Source organism: Sipha flava, unplaced genomic scaffold (genome assembly GCF_003268045.1).
Source record: "Sipha flava isolate LNK unplaced genomic scaffold, YSA_version1 312_pilon_pilon, whole genome shotgun sequence".
Taxonomy (NCBI): domain Eukaryota; kingdom Metazoa; phylum Arthropoda; class Insecta; order Hemiptera; family Aphididae; genus Sipha; species Sipha flava.
Window position 1 is genome coordinate 160,206 of NW_020272992.1, and position 16,505 is coordinate 176,710.

Here is a 16,505-nt window from a genome sequence, read left to right on the forward strand (position 1 = left end):
GGCCCTGAAAACCGTCGGGCCGGCACTGCTCACACGCACATCATTTTTCACAAGATCATCAAAGTCAAAAATTCAATACGTGCGTTAATATTTATCAACTCAGGAGGAGGTTAGTCGTATTATTTTGTCTTGTATTTTCGTAATCTATTGGATGAACGTAATCGAGTGTCGAGCGGGGGAAAAAAAGAAGGATATCTATCCCGCTTTGTTATACCTACCCGATGGTTGTTAGATCGTGACAACAACCTATAATATGTAAGCAGAAGAAAAATAAACATATGTCTGAAAGTCTATTTCAAATGTTTCCTTATGTATTCCGCTTTCCGATACTCAAAACGGAATCGTTTACTTATTTTTATATCATTGAATCTTGACTCGCCAAGAATAAATGTATTATAAACCATTTTATTCGATGAGATTCATGAGTAAACATACAACCCCTATATTTTAAATTTTCTATGTGTTTCTTTTTCAAGTAACCTAAAAAAATCATTTAATTTATTTTCATTCATAAAAACCACTTTTTCATTTTTATTCAATAATATTTACATTTAAAATTAAAAAAAAAAAAAAAAAATGTTTATTCCCTTCAGCCATACCGATACTGCAGTTAATCATTATTAGGTATTATATTAAATGTATGAATGAATAAATTAAAAAAATTTTAATGTAGACTAAATTACATAGTAACGAATTCATATCGTTCGGTAAATATATTCGTAGTGTTTATTATACTACGATTTTATTTTTCCTTATACATTTTTACGACTCCGAATAAAACAATTAAAATTAAGGAATTAATAAAGTGCAATGGATTACATTATTTCTTCACTACAGTTCTAACGGTTTAATGAAATTGTATAAGGCACAAATTCGTATACATATATATATATATATATATATATATTTACTAAAACGTAATTATAAATCAATTTCCACTGTAATATAGCTTTTTCGGTGAAGTGTATATTTCTTATGTAACTGCACAATATTAGCAATGCGAAACGCTTTGGTTATAATTCATCAAAATGAAATCATCGAGAAAAGAGATGTTTTTGTTAAAATAATTATGTCTCCCATTACTACTATTAAAACTCTTAATTTGTTTTAAAGATAGCGAAACATTATTGATAATCAATTGAAAAGTATTCTTTGAATTTTATATTTTATCTTGATGTCGTTGATGCATAGAAAAATACTGTAAATTATTTAAGTATTACAAATTAATAAATTAAAATAAAAAATATAATTTACATGCTTAAATTAAAATGTCGATACACAGAAAACGGTTGTAGGATAAATTTAAAAACAAATTTAAATTTATAACTATTTTAATTACAAATGGAGGAAACTTATATTTTATATAAATGTACAATGTGAATACTATAAATACGATAAACATTTATACATTTCAACTATTGAAATGTACGCTGCAGATCGCGCCTTGCAACAAGAATTCTGACAAGATACATTATAAATACGTGAATTAAATTAAGTTTTTACAATACTTTATTGACTTTAATATGTTGATAGGCCATATTTTATTGAATCCAAAGACATAAGTAATAGATTCAGTTACTACAAAATAGAGGTGAATGATTTTGTTAAAGATAAATCAATATATACATATTTAGGCAAAAGAAAGATTCTAGTTAGACGCTCGACCGAACTCAACTTTACCCAGTGAGCTTAATATCAGTTCACTGAGTTGAGAAATACCTTTGGCACTTTTAGACGATAAGCAAGCAGATATGAAATGTTACATTTAACGCAAATGACGTGTAATCGTGTTAATGTAATAAATGCATAAAAAATAATTTTCAACTACAACTAAAGTGCAAAATAGACTATTCAAAAAAATTTATTTAAATAAATGTATAAATTGTAAATTACAGTTTTCATACGTCAACGATGTATGTTACATTTGAATACAACATTTTTTTTTTTCATTCTTCCTTTTTCAATAACATTATGAAACTAATATACTATATTAGATGTTAGGTGATCATCTCGCTTTACTGTTGGGTAAATACAGAGTTCTAGAACACACACTATTATTATATATATTTAAGACAATGACAAATTAGTACATTCGAAAAACAAGTTTTGTGTTACTTTCATTATTTCAAATATTTTTAAAAAAAAGTTCAGTCATTTTGTTACTCAAACTAAAGAATAAAGTAGAATTCACGTTGGATATTTAATATGAACATGCATACTGCATTATTTTTTCAGTTCTTTAAAATTATTTGTCACTATCAAAAATATATGATAAAATAAAGTCATAAATATGAATCAAATATAAAAATAAATACCTATCCATAAAAAAAAATGTTATAATGTTAAACGTATACACATACTGAAAGTTATATATTTTGAAATGTAATGAACTAATGAATATTTCACTACCATTTTCTCTTAATTTTTATGAACACTTATATTTTGTTCAAATTATAATATTAAAAATAGATATAGTATCATTATCTCCAACGTTTTTCCTACAGTATCAACAAATTTTTAGTTTACAAAAATAATTAATGTAACTTTTAAAATATTTTGAAGTTTTCTTGTTCGAAAAAAGCATACAAACAAAATGATTGCAATGATTGCATTCGATAAAAAACGATTCTGAACAGACGAGGAAATCTTTTTTATTTAATTTTATTCGTTTCTATGGTGATAAAAAAAGCGTTTTAAGAACAGCTTAAGCAAGATTTATATAAATAGGTAATTTATATAATTATAATTTATAATTAGGAAATATCATAAAAACGAAAAAAAATATATAAAATAAAAGAAAAAGCTCAAAAGTCGCTCAAATATTTTGAAAATTTTACCATGTCTAGTTAAGGATAATATAAGTAAATAACCTAAATTTCAAGTTTTTACGAATATTTTTAACCGAATTACATCAAAAAGACTCCCAAAATTAAAATGTCAAAAAATAGCTTAAAAATGACTAAAATTTTCCGAACTTTAAACCGTAAGAAACAAAATTAAAAATACAACAAAAAAGATCTCTAGTCATTTTTCATTTGAAGCAATATTTCTGGTTGGAAATGTCGTTTGTAATTATTTAATATTATAAAATAGTAAAATCGTACGTTTTCTTTCCTTTAACCGCTTTTATTTGGAGTACCGTTTCAAAAACCGAAAAATGACCTTTTCAAAGTACCAGACCAAGAAAATTACCTTTCAGAAATTATGCTACACTTGATACTTTTGAGCAATTTTAGAGGGAGAAAAAGTGTTTACAGAATAAAAAATAAAAATAAATAAATTTCATTGTAAAACCATTACATTCCTCGCTCCGCTTAAAATCTAAAAGGATAGAGTAAATAATCACCAATAACTATATAGAAAAATTAAAACTAAACAAATTTATTTATTTTCAATTTTTAAAATATATTGTTATTCCATAAATCATAAATTAATTCTTAATCATTTTTATCAATTTTAACTAATAAATTATTAACCTCTAAACAAGATTCTAAAACATAAATAATATGAATTGTAAAAATGTATTGCATTTTTAATGTAGGTATATATATAAGTTAAATTATTTAAATAAATTTGTCATTGTTGGTATATATTTAAATTATAACTGTCAAAGTACAAGAACAATTTTAAATTGTGCTTTAATTATTAATCAATTATAATTATTTTTAAAATCATAAATTTAAGAGTAAAACCAAACTGTAACAATAAGTATAGACATAATCAGTGGCGTGCCGAATATAGGTCTAAATGAAGCCCAGGCATAAAGTTAAAAAAGAGTGGGTGGTTGTTGGATAATAATATGTAAATCACATAATTATCGTATATATTTAGGTAGAGAAATATTGATATATGAGTTCTGAATGAGATGAAATTAAATATGGGTGGGTGGGTGGTAAACTAGACTTTGCAATTGGCATTAAAACAATTTTTATCTCGGCACGGCACTGGACATAATAAATAAATAAAATCCATCTTATTTATTATTATTTTTTTTTTTTATTAGTCAAAAACTATTTAATAATGAAAAACAGAATCGTCAGGAATATTGTTCATTGTACCATGTGAATGAAACAAGTATATGTATAGGTATAACATGTGTATTCATTTCCATTTGGATTAAGTAGAACTATAAAAGAAAAAGAATAGAGGAATGATGAAAGAAGAATTGTAATATTTTAGTGAACAATAGATTGCTTCGGATATTTTTTTATTTCACTCAAATACAAATTGAAAAAATTGCTTTAGGAAAATTATCATCTTGTTTTAAATAACTTAGATTCGTTGTAATCTGATTCATAATTATATTAAATATTGTTTTTTATGTACAAAAAAACATTGAAATTAATTAATACGTTGTAAAATCATTTTAATTTTTTAATATCTATTCTAGTTTGTTTGGAAACCTAAAAATGTAAGGAGATTATTTTATCTTACCAAAAAACTAATTATAATATTCACAGTTACTTATATATACTATTTTTACAGGAGATTGGTATGTTACAAATAACAAATTTAAGAAAAAGTGTTTATAGTTCCACTAGAACGGGTTTTAAATTTAAATTTACCATGTTACCCCATACAGTATACCAAAATAAAATAACGATTCGTTTAGTCCGTACGCACATGTAATTACTTATTTAATAACATAGGTAATCTACTCCAATGTTGCTAACCCGGTACAGTCCAACGTACAATGTTGGCTTAATCTACGGTTCGATACAGTATGCTTGTAGTTTTTATTAAACGAACAAAATGTCTGAAGCATGTACTTATTATACGAATCGAATGAATAATAAAATATATTTATGGATTAACAGTTGAACAGATGATAGTTATTATGAACGTTATAGTTTTTGAGTTTTTAATTAATAAAATCATGACTCGTTGAATTCGAATACTGTTTGTCTACTTGAGTATTTATTTCAGCAATAATTGTTGAACCATAAACGAATATTGTAATACTGTTATATACTACGTACGGTATAAAGTGAATAGTGATCCTTGCTGTAGTAATTTATTAAAGTTATTGAAATCACGATGAAAACCTGATATCACATATTGATGTGTTTGTTCAATAAACTTCGGAAAATTGGCGTTTCTCCGGAAACAACTCTATAGCGACCGAGTAAACAAACTTGTAGATAGGAATGTTTTTTAGCCAGTATTAAGACAAGATAATTAAAGTTTTTATCGTGAACAAAACTGAACATTTTCGTCATATTTTAAAATGTTTGGTTATCATAGTGTACATAAACTCAAATAAAAAAAAGTTACCAATGTCTGTACCTACATCCGAATAAATGAAAAAGTAAATATACGAGAAATCCGTTATGATATGACATCACTGAAAGACTTTCAAACAGACAAGCGGAATACAATGAGTAATCTTTCGAGTCAATCGGAACCGGTATATTTTATATCTGATCAAAATCAAAGATCACATTTTGATGATAATATTGACGTCAATGATGGAAGAGAATCGCAAATTTGCAAGTTGGAAAATATGGGAAAACAAAAATTCACGTCCATACCAGACCGACGAGTGATTGACAGAAGTACTTTTGCACGTTTAAAAAATAAAGCTGTAGTAGTAACCAAAGAAGACCGGCGAAAAATAGCCGAGGGTTTGATGGCCGATCGAGAGAGATTGGAAAACGAAAGCTTGGTCAGAAAACAAAAGCTACAAAGCTATGATTTACTAAGAACCAAAGGGAAACGACTAGCTCAGGTCAGTATTGTTAGATAAAAAAATATAAAATAACTTAAGGATTGTAATTTAATAATTAAATTGTATAGCATAAAGGAATAATTAACTTTTAACAGACAGCTATTTTCTGTTAACAGTGTACATTATTTTGTATTTATGCTATATATAATCTCTAGCATTACAATTTACAATACCTATTAATTTGTATAATGTTCACTTACTATTTTTAAGTTAATAATAATTTATTACCAATCATAATTGTTATTTAATCCGTAACAGTTACATTATTTAAATACACTGAAAATATATTATAATTATTAAAAAATGAATAATTTGGTATTAAAACTTACTCATATTTTCTCTTGTTGATACCAATTAGAAAAATAAATAAAATTGATTAATTTAACAAAGTGAAAAGTAGATCAAAGACATTACATTATTAATAGTAAATTATCAATTACAATTATAGACAAAGGGATTCCGTTAACAAATCGCTACTTGATAAATGGTCCAAAATACCACATTAATTCTTCAGACCAGGAAAAGCACTTTCTAATAACGTCCGAAACTATTATTCTACCTTTACGCTTCCATCACTGTCAATTCCTGCTAACAATCTTTTTCAAAAGTATTTCTAACGTAATTTTTCTTTAAGTTCCAACTTCGTTATTTTCCTAACGCTATTTATTATAAAGGAAAAAACTGTCTTTAAATTATTCATATACTATTCATGTATATTATACTGGATGTAAAATCCACTTATCTATATTCTGCATGGATAATAAATATTTATGTTATAATATTATTGACACATTGAAATAATATTTAGCGTTATATAAACTGAATTTCTTTTATATTTAAAAATTATACACGTTAAAACATTATCACATAACATGACTATACATAGAGTTATGAACAATGATTAGATTTAAATAAACGGGGACTATAAGCATTTCTTAAATATTCTTCACAATATCACATAATTTTAAATTATTTATATATATATATATATATATATATATATATATATTTAAATACTTTTTATATATACGAAAATATATATATATATATATATATATATTATATGTCCACAAGCCATATAAAATAAATTCTTATTTAAAATTACATTTTTATTTACAGTTTTATTTTGAAAAAAATATGAGTAGAAGAATGCACATTTTAAATTAGAAAACTAGAAGAATGTCAATGCATAATTTCTCCAGATCCCTCCCATTTTGACTAACCACATGATGGTTATACACATAAAAACATTGCTAAAAAAACGTTATTGTATTTATGTTTATGTTATATTAAATTAATTTTGAAAATACTGAATAAAAAACTCATAATTAGTTAATAAGCAATACTATTTTTATAGTTGGATGATGAAGCAAATAAAAAGTCTAATTATCTGCTGGCAAGAGCACAACAATTGCGACAAGATCAAGAAGACGAAATAAAACACTGCAATTCTTTAATATTGAGCACAAAGTGTCATGCAATCAGAAACGCTCAAATTGCTGAAAAGCAACTTATACAGTAAAATAATTTCATACCTAATTACCTAAATAGTAACGAAAACATTATATGTATATAATACATTTTAAATCGTTGAATCATAAAAAAAAACTATAGAATGGTTCGTACATTTCGAAAAAATTCTGTTTAACTTTACGGGCAGAATACGGTTTATTCATTTATTTATTTATATATTTATTCGATTTATTCATCAATTAATACTGCCTTATTGAAATAACCGAAAAGATTAAATAAATTAAAAAGTTTTACGATTTTATTTTCCAAGACAGATTTATTGTTTCTTTGTAAGGAAATGACTGAAATCAACAGATTCTCACACCAATAAATAAGATATAACCACCATTTTTATAACGTAAGCACGAGTCAAAAAATATAAAAAATAAAAAAAACATAAAATTCGTAAACAACATTAGTTATTTGCGTGTTATTTTTATGGAGGAATAAATGAGGTTCCGACTATAATATGCTTTCGGTATTAAAATAAGACAAAATTCAAAGTGATCACAAGCTAACAAGATGTCATTTTTACTTCTTTCTATTCTTCATATTAATTATCATAACTATATTATTAAGAACATTTAGTCTAAACTAATTAAACACAAACAAAAACCACTCAGACCCGTTGTCTATGGTCCTGATGAATTAGGAAAAATAATTATATTTAGGTAAACTAAAAGATAAACCAATAAATGACACTTAAAACTAATGTTTTATCCGTAAATAAAATATTAGCTTTATTTTCACATAAAGCAATAAATTTATCATAAAGGAATAAGTTTTCCTGTACTTTAGGGTTCACAATATTATATTAGTTTTTTTGCAGGGCCATTTCAAAGTTGTTGCTTACACCTTTAGTACATACAACTATCGAATAATGTTATCGCAAAAGTTTGGTCCTCGGTCACAGCTAGATTTTACCAGCGAATTTTAGAATATATAAATTACATTTAAATTAAATTTAAAACATATTTTATTCAGCATGAATAATTTCTACATTTATACAACATTTTAAGGTTAAACTATATTAAATAGTTCATCAATCATAAATATAATAGGTGGTACATATTCGTGTACCATAATTGATTAAGGGCATTGGCATAGATTTCACATTTGAAGGATTCCAAACAGAAATCTGAGTATCCTAGAAAGACGGATATAAACCAATTGTGCAATATTACTAGAATTGTGAGTAGATGAATTTTGAATTGATCTTGATCTACTCCCTCTTCTTACTAGTATCTACGCATATATGCTACCGAATATTTTTGAATATTTATTTAATTAGTTTATCTTCATTGCGAACGAATAGAGTATCATATTGTATAAGTTTGTGAAATTGCATTAAACTATTTTTATAGTCTTCATTTCAGTTTTTCAGTCTCAGATCTTCTTTCTTTTAATATATATATATATATATAAAATTTACAGTCTGATTAAAAAGAAAATAATCTAAAGAAATAAATCAAAATAATTAATTTTTTTTATTACGTATTCATAATATAAAGTATTATTAACGTGGTTCAGACTTAATCACATAAAAATAAAATAATAAAAATTGCAATGATAATAATTATACCATATTGAAAAAATTTCCGAGGTATAGGCACATAATATATTATTTACAGTTATATTATAAATGTTAACGTTGAAAATAGACAATAGAAAGTGTATTATCCACGTGAGTGGTGAAACATAAATACAAAAAAATTATAGTTATAATTTATAACACGTACCGCAGGAGAGAAATGAAAGAAGAAGAACGTAGGATGGAAGAAATGATGGAGCGGGAACAAGCACTGGCTGCAAAAGAATTAGAGAAAGCTGCGGAAGCCGAGCGCCTCAAAAAGAAGCTGCAAGCGGTTGAGATCGAGAGACAGATAAAAGAGAATGAGATCACCAGAGAAATGGAGTTGGCCAGAATGGTAGAAGTAAGTGCACACATTTTAGGGTTTGAGAAAAAAAACAGGTTCTTGTAGCCGATTTACAATAATTTTGATTCTGACGTAGGTTTTTGGCAAAATTAAAAACTTTCTATTAGTTTTGTATGTATCATGAGTATAGGATGCGAGAATTCGAGCAGAAGCTGCAGAAAAAATCCGACAAGAAGAAATTGAAAGCCACAAAGAGAGAATGAAAAAACAAGCAGAATTACGCAGAGAATTCATGTTGCTCAACGCACAGATAAGGGATTCAAAAAAACTGGAGGAAGAAATGAATAATATTGAAGTGCTGCAGGTATATAAAATATAAGATCTACATATGAAGTTGTAATTTCGGGCAATTGGGTATGTGCTTGCATGTCTCGTGGATTTATTTCAATATTATAACAAATATTATTAGTTATTACATTGTACACTACATAGACGCCCACATTTTTGTCCCTTAACAAATCTTCTACTTCTTCTCCTTTGCCTTTCTCCCAACTATTTGGCATCGGCCACCCTTGACCTAAACCTCTACTTGTTTCGATTTCCTATATTCCACACGCATATACCTACAGCCTTCATATCATTCTCAATAATTTCCAACCATTTCTTTTTTAGTCTTCCTCTTCCTCCTTTCCCTCTAACGATAATTTTCATAACAACTCTTATTACTTTTGTTTCCTCTCACCTCATCACATGCCCAAACCATCTCGGTCTATTTTTACTCATCTTAACAAATACTTTATAAAAAGTAATAAAAAAAATGTACTATGACTTATGACATATTTACATAATGAAATTGGTATAAATTAAATTATTAAATAAAAAATAATATAAATACAAATAATATACATGGTAAACACTAAAACAACCATTGGACGTAAATTAATACGTTAACAATTCCACATCGTAAAAATAAAAATAAATTCTCCTCTTGCCCCGAAAAATATGAAAATGATAATTTTACAAAACAATTCAGAAATAGGTTGAACACTTAAACCCCCCTTTTTGTTCGTGGCAAATAATCTTCCGAGATTATTGTCTCCGGACAATAACGATAAGTATACAAATAACAAATTAATAAAAACGTCATAATACATCAATGATCTAAAGAAAATAAATATATTTATTACAAATTGAATCCTTTTCGTCATTATATTGTCATAGATACAAGAGTATACACGGAAAAAGAATGAACGAGAAATAGCTTTCGAGCAAGAGCTGCGTAAGCAAAAGTTATTAAAGGAGAAATCCATTGCCAAAATACAAGCAAACCAACAAGCGACATACGATTTACAAGCCGCCAAAGACGAATTGAACGCTCTTAGAGTGAGAGATCAGGTACAGATATAACTGATATAAGTGTAGTAAAGACTAAAGAACGATGCTAAAAATAAACTTATTTGTACAAGTGTATAAAGTTATATGGCATAAAAAACTAGATGTTAACTTAATTCAAGTGAACAGTTTTCCCGAGGGTTGAATGATGATATCGAAAGAAAATTAAGAATAAATAAGATACTACTTAATAAAAATGAATTATTGTGTATGTTATATTATAACAATATTATTAATTTTTTCAATGTTATTTTTTTACTGTTAATTTTTAGAAATAACTAACAGTATTCATAATAAAACTAAAATATATAAACACACTTGTAAATAAAAAATTAAAAAAATAATATAACTTAAGCTTTAGAACATAATAAGTTAACGTAGTTAAAAACACCAAGCAAGTTATTACAATTAGCGATATAATATAAATCCTGATTCTTCGGAAATAACCCTAACTGCATTTTTCCCATCACTAGTTACCATAAGCGTGTGCAGACCTCTTTTTCAGGGTATGCAAAAGGCTGCACTGTCTATCCCCCTCCCTTAAACTGAAAGTTAATTTAAGCGTTCGAAATTCTGGTCTTAATAACTATTTAATTTAAAATTTTAATTTTTTTTCCTGAAAAAAATGACTGAATAGCCATTTCTTAATCGTTATAACTGTCTTCATAATTAAAATTTAAAATAAACTACGAAAAAAAAAATATTTAACACTTGAAATGGTTTGAGTAATACATTTAAATAGGGTGAATAAATAAAAACGTAATTATATACTTAAATGAAAAACAAATTAAATTTGATAAATAATCAAAATTAATCATAAAACGATTCTGGGTACAGTTGAATTCTTAATATCACCAATAATTTTAATTTATAGCCATTTTTTGTTTTGTAGTTGATAGCTATTTAATCTCGCTTGAATTATTGTACTTCTTAATTTCATTAACACATTAAATTGTTATAGCATATGATTTGTGTTTCAAAAATAAATTAAACTGTCTGGGATTGAATATAAAAATATAATAAAAATCATAATGTAATAAAAAATCACATAATATACATAAGACCAAATATGTCATGATTTTTATTTATTTTTTGTAATTTTAGAAAGAAGGTTCTATATTTAGGGTATGCAGTTGCATACTCTGCATACTCCTTGCGCACGCCTATGCTAGTTACAATATATAAAATGAAAGCGAGTTAGTTCCGTGCTCAAGAATAACGTTCCGTATTGGCCATATTTGGCAAGTCACAACTTAATAACTACTAGTGTATATTATTTAACATATAATAATCGATAAAATATATTAGGTACCTATACTTTTGGATTTGGAACATAGTTTTATATTTATATTTACCATTTTCACACGGCTTTTTGACCACCATCTTAAAGTTGAATTTTTGGGCTAAGTAGGTACAACGACGAACATTTATTTTTAACAACCTTACATGTAATATTGCATTTTCCGATAACTGTTGAAGGTACCACCGAACACATTGTTTTGAATTAATGTAATGTATAGGTAGAACGCGAGTGGCGTCGTAAAGAATTAGAAGAGGCGGTGAAAAAGAAAAAAGAAGAAGAAGAACTGAATGCGGCTAGGAACAAACAAATTGAAGACCAGAGGAGAGCGTATGCATTCGAGATTCAAAGGGAAATGGAAGAGACCGAAAAAATCGCTAAACTCAACATTGAGGACATCGAAAAGAGCAAAGAAACGGACGAAAGAAACAAAATGGTAAATATACTATTAGGTACCTTAAGCGTTTGAATGACGCGCGATATTAATATCAATATAAATGATTGGGTGTACAAAGCGATAGTGTATAAATAGTGTATACCTGCACATGATGATTCATATAAATTATGCAATGTATATTTTCACGTACAGAAAATCGAAGCGCATCGTAAAAATCTGCTGAAACAGATTCACGATAAGGAACAAGAAAAGATACAAGAGAGGAAAAGGCTCTACCAGGAAGGCGTTAAGCTGAAACAAGAAGAGCTCGCCAGGCAAAAGATGTTACGAGACACAATGTACAATAAAATCGAGGAACTCAAGTAAATAGCGATAATAGCGCTATAACAGACGGACCGTGTTTTTGACTGCGGCGCAGTTGTTTCGAATAAATAACCGATTATCGTTTCAGGGCGCAGAATGTACCGGAAAAATACGTTCAAGGGATCGTGAGACAACTGAAGTTGCACAAGTGAGACTTTCGGATACGCGGACAGCCATACGCGATGCAGTGTGCAAGCAGATACGATTTTACCGAGAACATTACAAAAGCAATCGTTTTCCATTACTGAGAGTTGTGGGGCCAATTACAAATTGACCGCTTGCCCACCTGTCGAGTAAACCAATTGAAACATTTATCCGTAGTAGTTATCGATTTCCAGAAAAGTATTCAAATTTTAAATATATACGAGTAGTATATTTATTGTATATATTTATTACGTACGTATTATGGAACACAATAACTATTCTACGGAAATAAATTAACCATGTAAAAAACGAGTTCGGAGTTGTTACACGTAATGGTTAACACTGACAGTTATCGAAGTAAAAAAATGGCTAAACCTTCGAGTTGTAAAAGTTCTACGAAATTAAAATGTACAGAATCGGTAGGCGTCTGGAAAGTAGAAACTTACGGAACACGTCGAGGAAAAGCCATTCAGCAGTTGTTTTATCAACACTTTGCGTCCGGGTGACAAAAGACCTTTTTTTTTTTGATACACGATGAAGTAACATACGGTCAATCCAGGTGGCAACAAAGATCATAAGATTTGAATAACGGATTTGATTACGGGAAAAAACGATTACAGTAAAAAAAAAAAAAATTAAAAAATCTGATAATTATTATCAAATACATTTTTTTAAAATATTTCGTACTTTACCCCTTAGTTTTTTGAGTTTCGGAACTTTGAAACTGCAATACCAAACTGTATAGTAATATTGAATATAACTGTTCAAAAACTGTTTTTCCGTAGCCCTTCATTTGTAATCGATTTAATCTGAATGAAACGTATTTTATTATTCATATGTTTAAATATTTAATATAGGTACCTACATAGCACAAATAATTTACGAAATATGGTCTATAATCTTATCATTTCGTACGGATGACATAGAATCCGATTGAAATTTAAAATAGCTTTTGTTAAAATAATTGTGGACCCATGGAGGTAGCCACGGTTTCGGGGTTACGGTGAACCATTTGGGAAAAGGTGCACGTTATACAATTAACACTACAGTTATTATTTCTTTCGTTTGAATAATTCATTAGTTAACGGTCAATATTGTCAAAAGTAAAAAAAATAAATAAATTTATTGGTTTTTAACGAAGAATTATTTCGTAGTTATATCAGTGAACACAATTCATACATGAGTACGGGAGGTCGCACCAGACCAAATGTCATAAATTCGCTTGGCCCGCTAGTCTCGTAATCTTCCGACCGTACCCTAGAGTGAGCCGCTGCATCTAACGTGCAGGTGTATTTACTATACATAAACGCTGCACGTACAAACACAGCCATACGCCATACACTACTTAATCGTAGGCGAATTAAGGGGTGTCTTGGGAGACTTAAATCTCCCCCCCCCCCCCCCCATTGAAATAATGTAACAATATCTTATTAAAACTATTAATATTTTTATAACGGGGGTAACACTTGTCCCCAGTGCCCCCTCACCGGGGAGGCGTGAAAACATTAGTTCTGTGCCTCGGCCGAAGAAAATATTTAAGTTATGGGTCATAAAATAAATACAATGGGTCATTTGTTTGTAAGCTAATGAAAGAAAATAGATATTGGTATCATTTGATTTTCAATGAAAACCGTGCAACAAGTGTTATCTTATTTTATCGGATACTATTTAGATAGTACAAAATGCACTTCATTATTTCAAATTAAGAATATAAAGTAATAAAAATAAACTGTTCAAGTACAGAAATATGATTCTATATCAGTCATAAGTATAACTATAAATAATAAAAAATCAAATACCATGTTACTGTATTACATAGATAAAATTTATTTGACGTTTTTATAGTTCAGGCTAATATATTATAGATTATACATAAATGCAAGAAAGTAATCTAAGCTTGAGGTCCAGATAATTTTATGACTTATTAATTTTAATTAATGTTGTATATTTATATTAACCTCATCAATAACTGGTTAGCTTTGTATTTTGGTATGAATGCAGTAAATAATTTAGTCAGACTATCACACAAGTTTTAAGTATAGGCAGTCAATATGAAGTTTAGAAAATAAAATAATGTAATTTGCTGTATATTAAGCATTTAATTATGTATAAATTTTAAATAAAAAAATACTATTCATGGCTTCAATTTTCCATCCATCGTAGTAAATAATTATTATAGTCTACAACAGTGGTTCTCAACCATTTTTTGTTCACGGAACACTTTATACATCACAAGTTTACACAGCACACTCAAGCACTTTTCATCAAAAACTTTAGTTGCGCGCAGACATTCAGTTTTATCAATCAATATTTTCAATTTATTTCCGAACAACTGTACAGTTCTAAAACTAAATAATTTTAATCTTAACACGTATGATTTATCTGTATAGAAAAATAAATATAAAGAAATAAAATACATTCTATTTTCAATATTATTTTATCAGACATTTTTTGCAGCATACCGGTTAAGAACCACTGGTCTACAAAATAGAATTTGATAATTGACTGAATAAATTATATTTATTTAATTCATTTTAATTCAACTTCCATCAATTTATGTATATTGTATTACGAGGATAAATATTTTTTAATTCTATAAAACATAATAATTTAACCCTCTACAGACAATTGTTTTTTCCGTGAATTTTATATTTTTATAATGTAAAAATTTGTTATTTAATATATAACTTAACAAATAGTACATATTTATATTAGTCAAGTTCTTAGATTGAACTTGTATAATTTAATAATTTTAGTCAAATTTCCTAATTTATTACAATTTTTTAAATCAGTATATTTTGCATGCCTATTTGGTACCGCTCATTCGTTAAGCTGTTAATGAACACATACAATACTTGTATTATTGTCGGAAAAGAATTTTTCAAGGAAGAAAAAAGTAAAAAATACATGCAGTATATTCATGTATTCCATAAAGAAAGAAACAACCAGTATATACAGCCAATTTAAAATTGCATCCTGTGTGGATATTGATTATTTCTTAAACCAAACATAGATGAAAGGTACAAGAAAAAGCTTTTCTTATCTTTATGTTTCTTGATAACATCCAAAACCTGAGCATCTACTAACTTTTGATCAGACTTCCTCTTTTCAGTTGGTCGGTAGGTCTAAAAAAAATTTATAAATTAATTACATATAATTATATATTAATTTAAATAATAATAATACCTTGGGTTTTTGAACAAACAAGCTTTTGCTTTCATTTTTCTTAGGCTTCTTTTTTAAGAGTGTACGTTTGAAATACTTGTCATCAATCTCCTCAGGTATTTTCACACTGGAGATATCTAACTTCGTCTTGGTGGCAATCACATGGCCTTGATGTACACGTCTCATTGGGATTGCATTCAGAATAAATGGTCCAGTTATCAAGAGCAAACCAGTATCAAGGGTTTTCAACAAAACAGCTCGTTTACCTTTATGAACACCAGTCAACAAAATTACAATTGTTCCAGGAGTTAGAGTAGGGCGAATGTTGCGCTTATGGTTCTTGAATAAACCACGAGCTCTATGCTTCTTCGGTCTATAAATAATTAAATATTTTAGATTAATAATTTTTGAATACATAACTATTATTTATTTATTATTTAATAAAAATACAAATGTGTTACCGAATAGAACTATTAATATTATACCATTTATTTGTGTCCATATATATTAATTAATATATAAATGGTGCATAAATATAAATGAAATTGATTTATGAACTTTCTTTAGCACAGGTATACTTCAATGCGTATAACCTGCGACTCTGGTTCAATGGAATATTTTAAGAAT

At 27.6% G+C, this 16,505-nt stretch overlaps 2 protein-coding genes across 3 annotated transcripts in view; one reads left to right on the forward strand and one right to left on the reverse strand.

Annotated features, from left to right (window-relative positions):
* Positions 1-5,105: 5,105 nt before the first annotated feature.
* On the forward strand, positions 5,106-12,953 carry LOC112686511 (cilia- and flagella-associated protein 45-like). Its single transcript, XM_025558799.1, has 8 exons — positions 5,106-5,728; positions 7,086-7,246; positions 8,985-9,174; positions 9,308-9,481; positions 10,339-10,512; positions 12,030-12,245; positions 12,399-12,568; positions 12,658-12,953. The coding sequence occupies exons 1-8, from the start codon at positions 5,336-5,338 to the stop codon at positions 12,719-12,721; spliced, it is 1,542 nt and encodes a 513-aa protein (XP_025414584.1). The 5' UTR covers positions 5,106-5,335; the 3' UTR covers positions 12,722-12,953.
* A 2,664-nt stretch (positions 12,954-15,617) lies between these two features.
* LOC112686504 (60S ribosomal protein L6) overlaps positions 15,618-16,505 on the reverse strand; it is a 3,843-nt gene continuing 2,955 nt past the window's right edge. For both annotated transcript variants that reach the window (XM_025558788.1, XM_025558789.1), the window contains exons 4-5: positions 15,900-16,251; positions 15,618-15,838 (exon numbers count right to left, since the gene is read on the reverse strand). In XM_025558788.1, the coding sequence (XP_025414573.1) occupies positions 15,677-15,838; positions 15,900-16,251 (514 nt within the window). In that variant the 3' untranslated portion in view covers positions 15,618-15,676. The remainder of the gene's footprint in view (positions 15,839-15,899; positions 16,252-16,505) is intronic.

What these genes read in the sequence shown, in the direction of transcription:
- LOC112686511 (XM_025558799.1), top strand. Translation starts at nt 5,336, where the DNA reads ATGACATCACTGAAAGACTTTCAAACAGACAAGCGGAATACAATGAGT. An exon ending in GCTGAAAAGCAACTTATACA is followed by an intron (nt 7,247 to 8,984) that starts GTAAAATAATTT and finishes CACGTACCGCAG; the next exon opens with GAGAGAAATGAAAGAAGAAG. An exon ending in AGTTGGCCAGAATGGTAGAA is followed by an intron (nt 9,175 to 9,307) that starts GTAAGTGCACAC and finishes TCATGAGTATAG; the next exon opens with GATGCGAGAATTCGAGCAGA.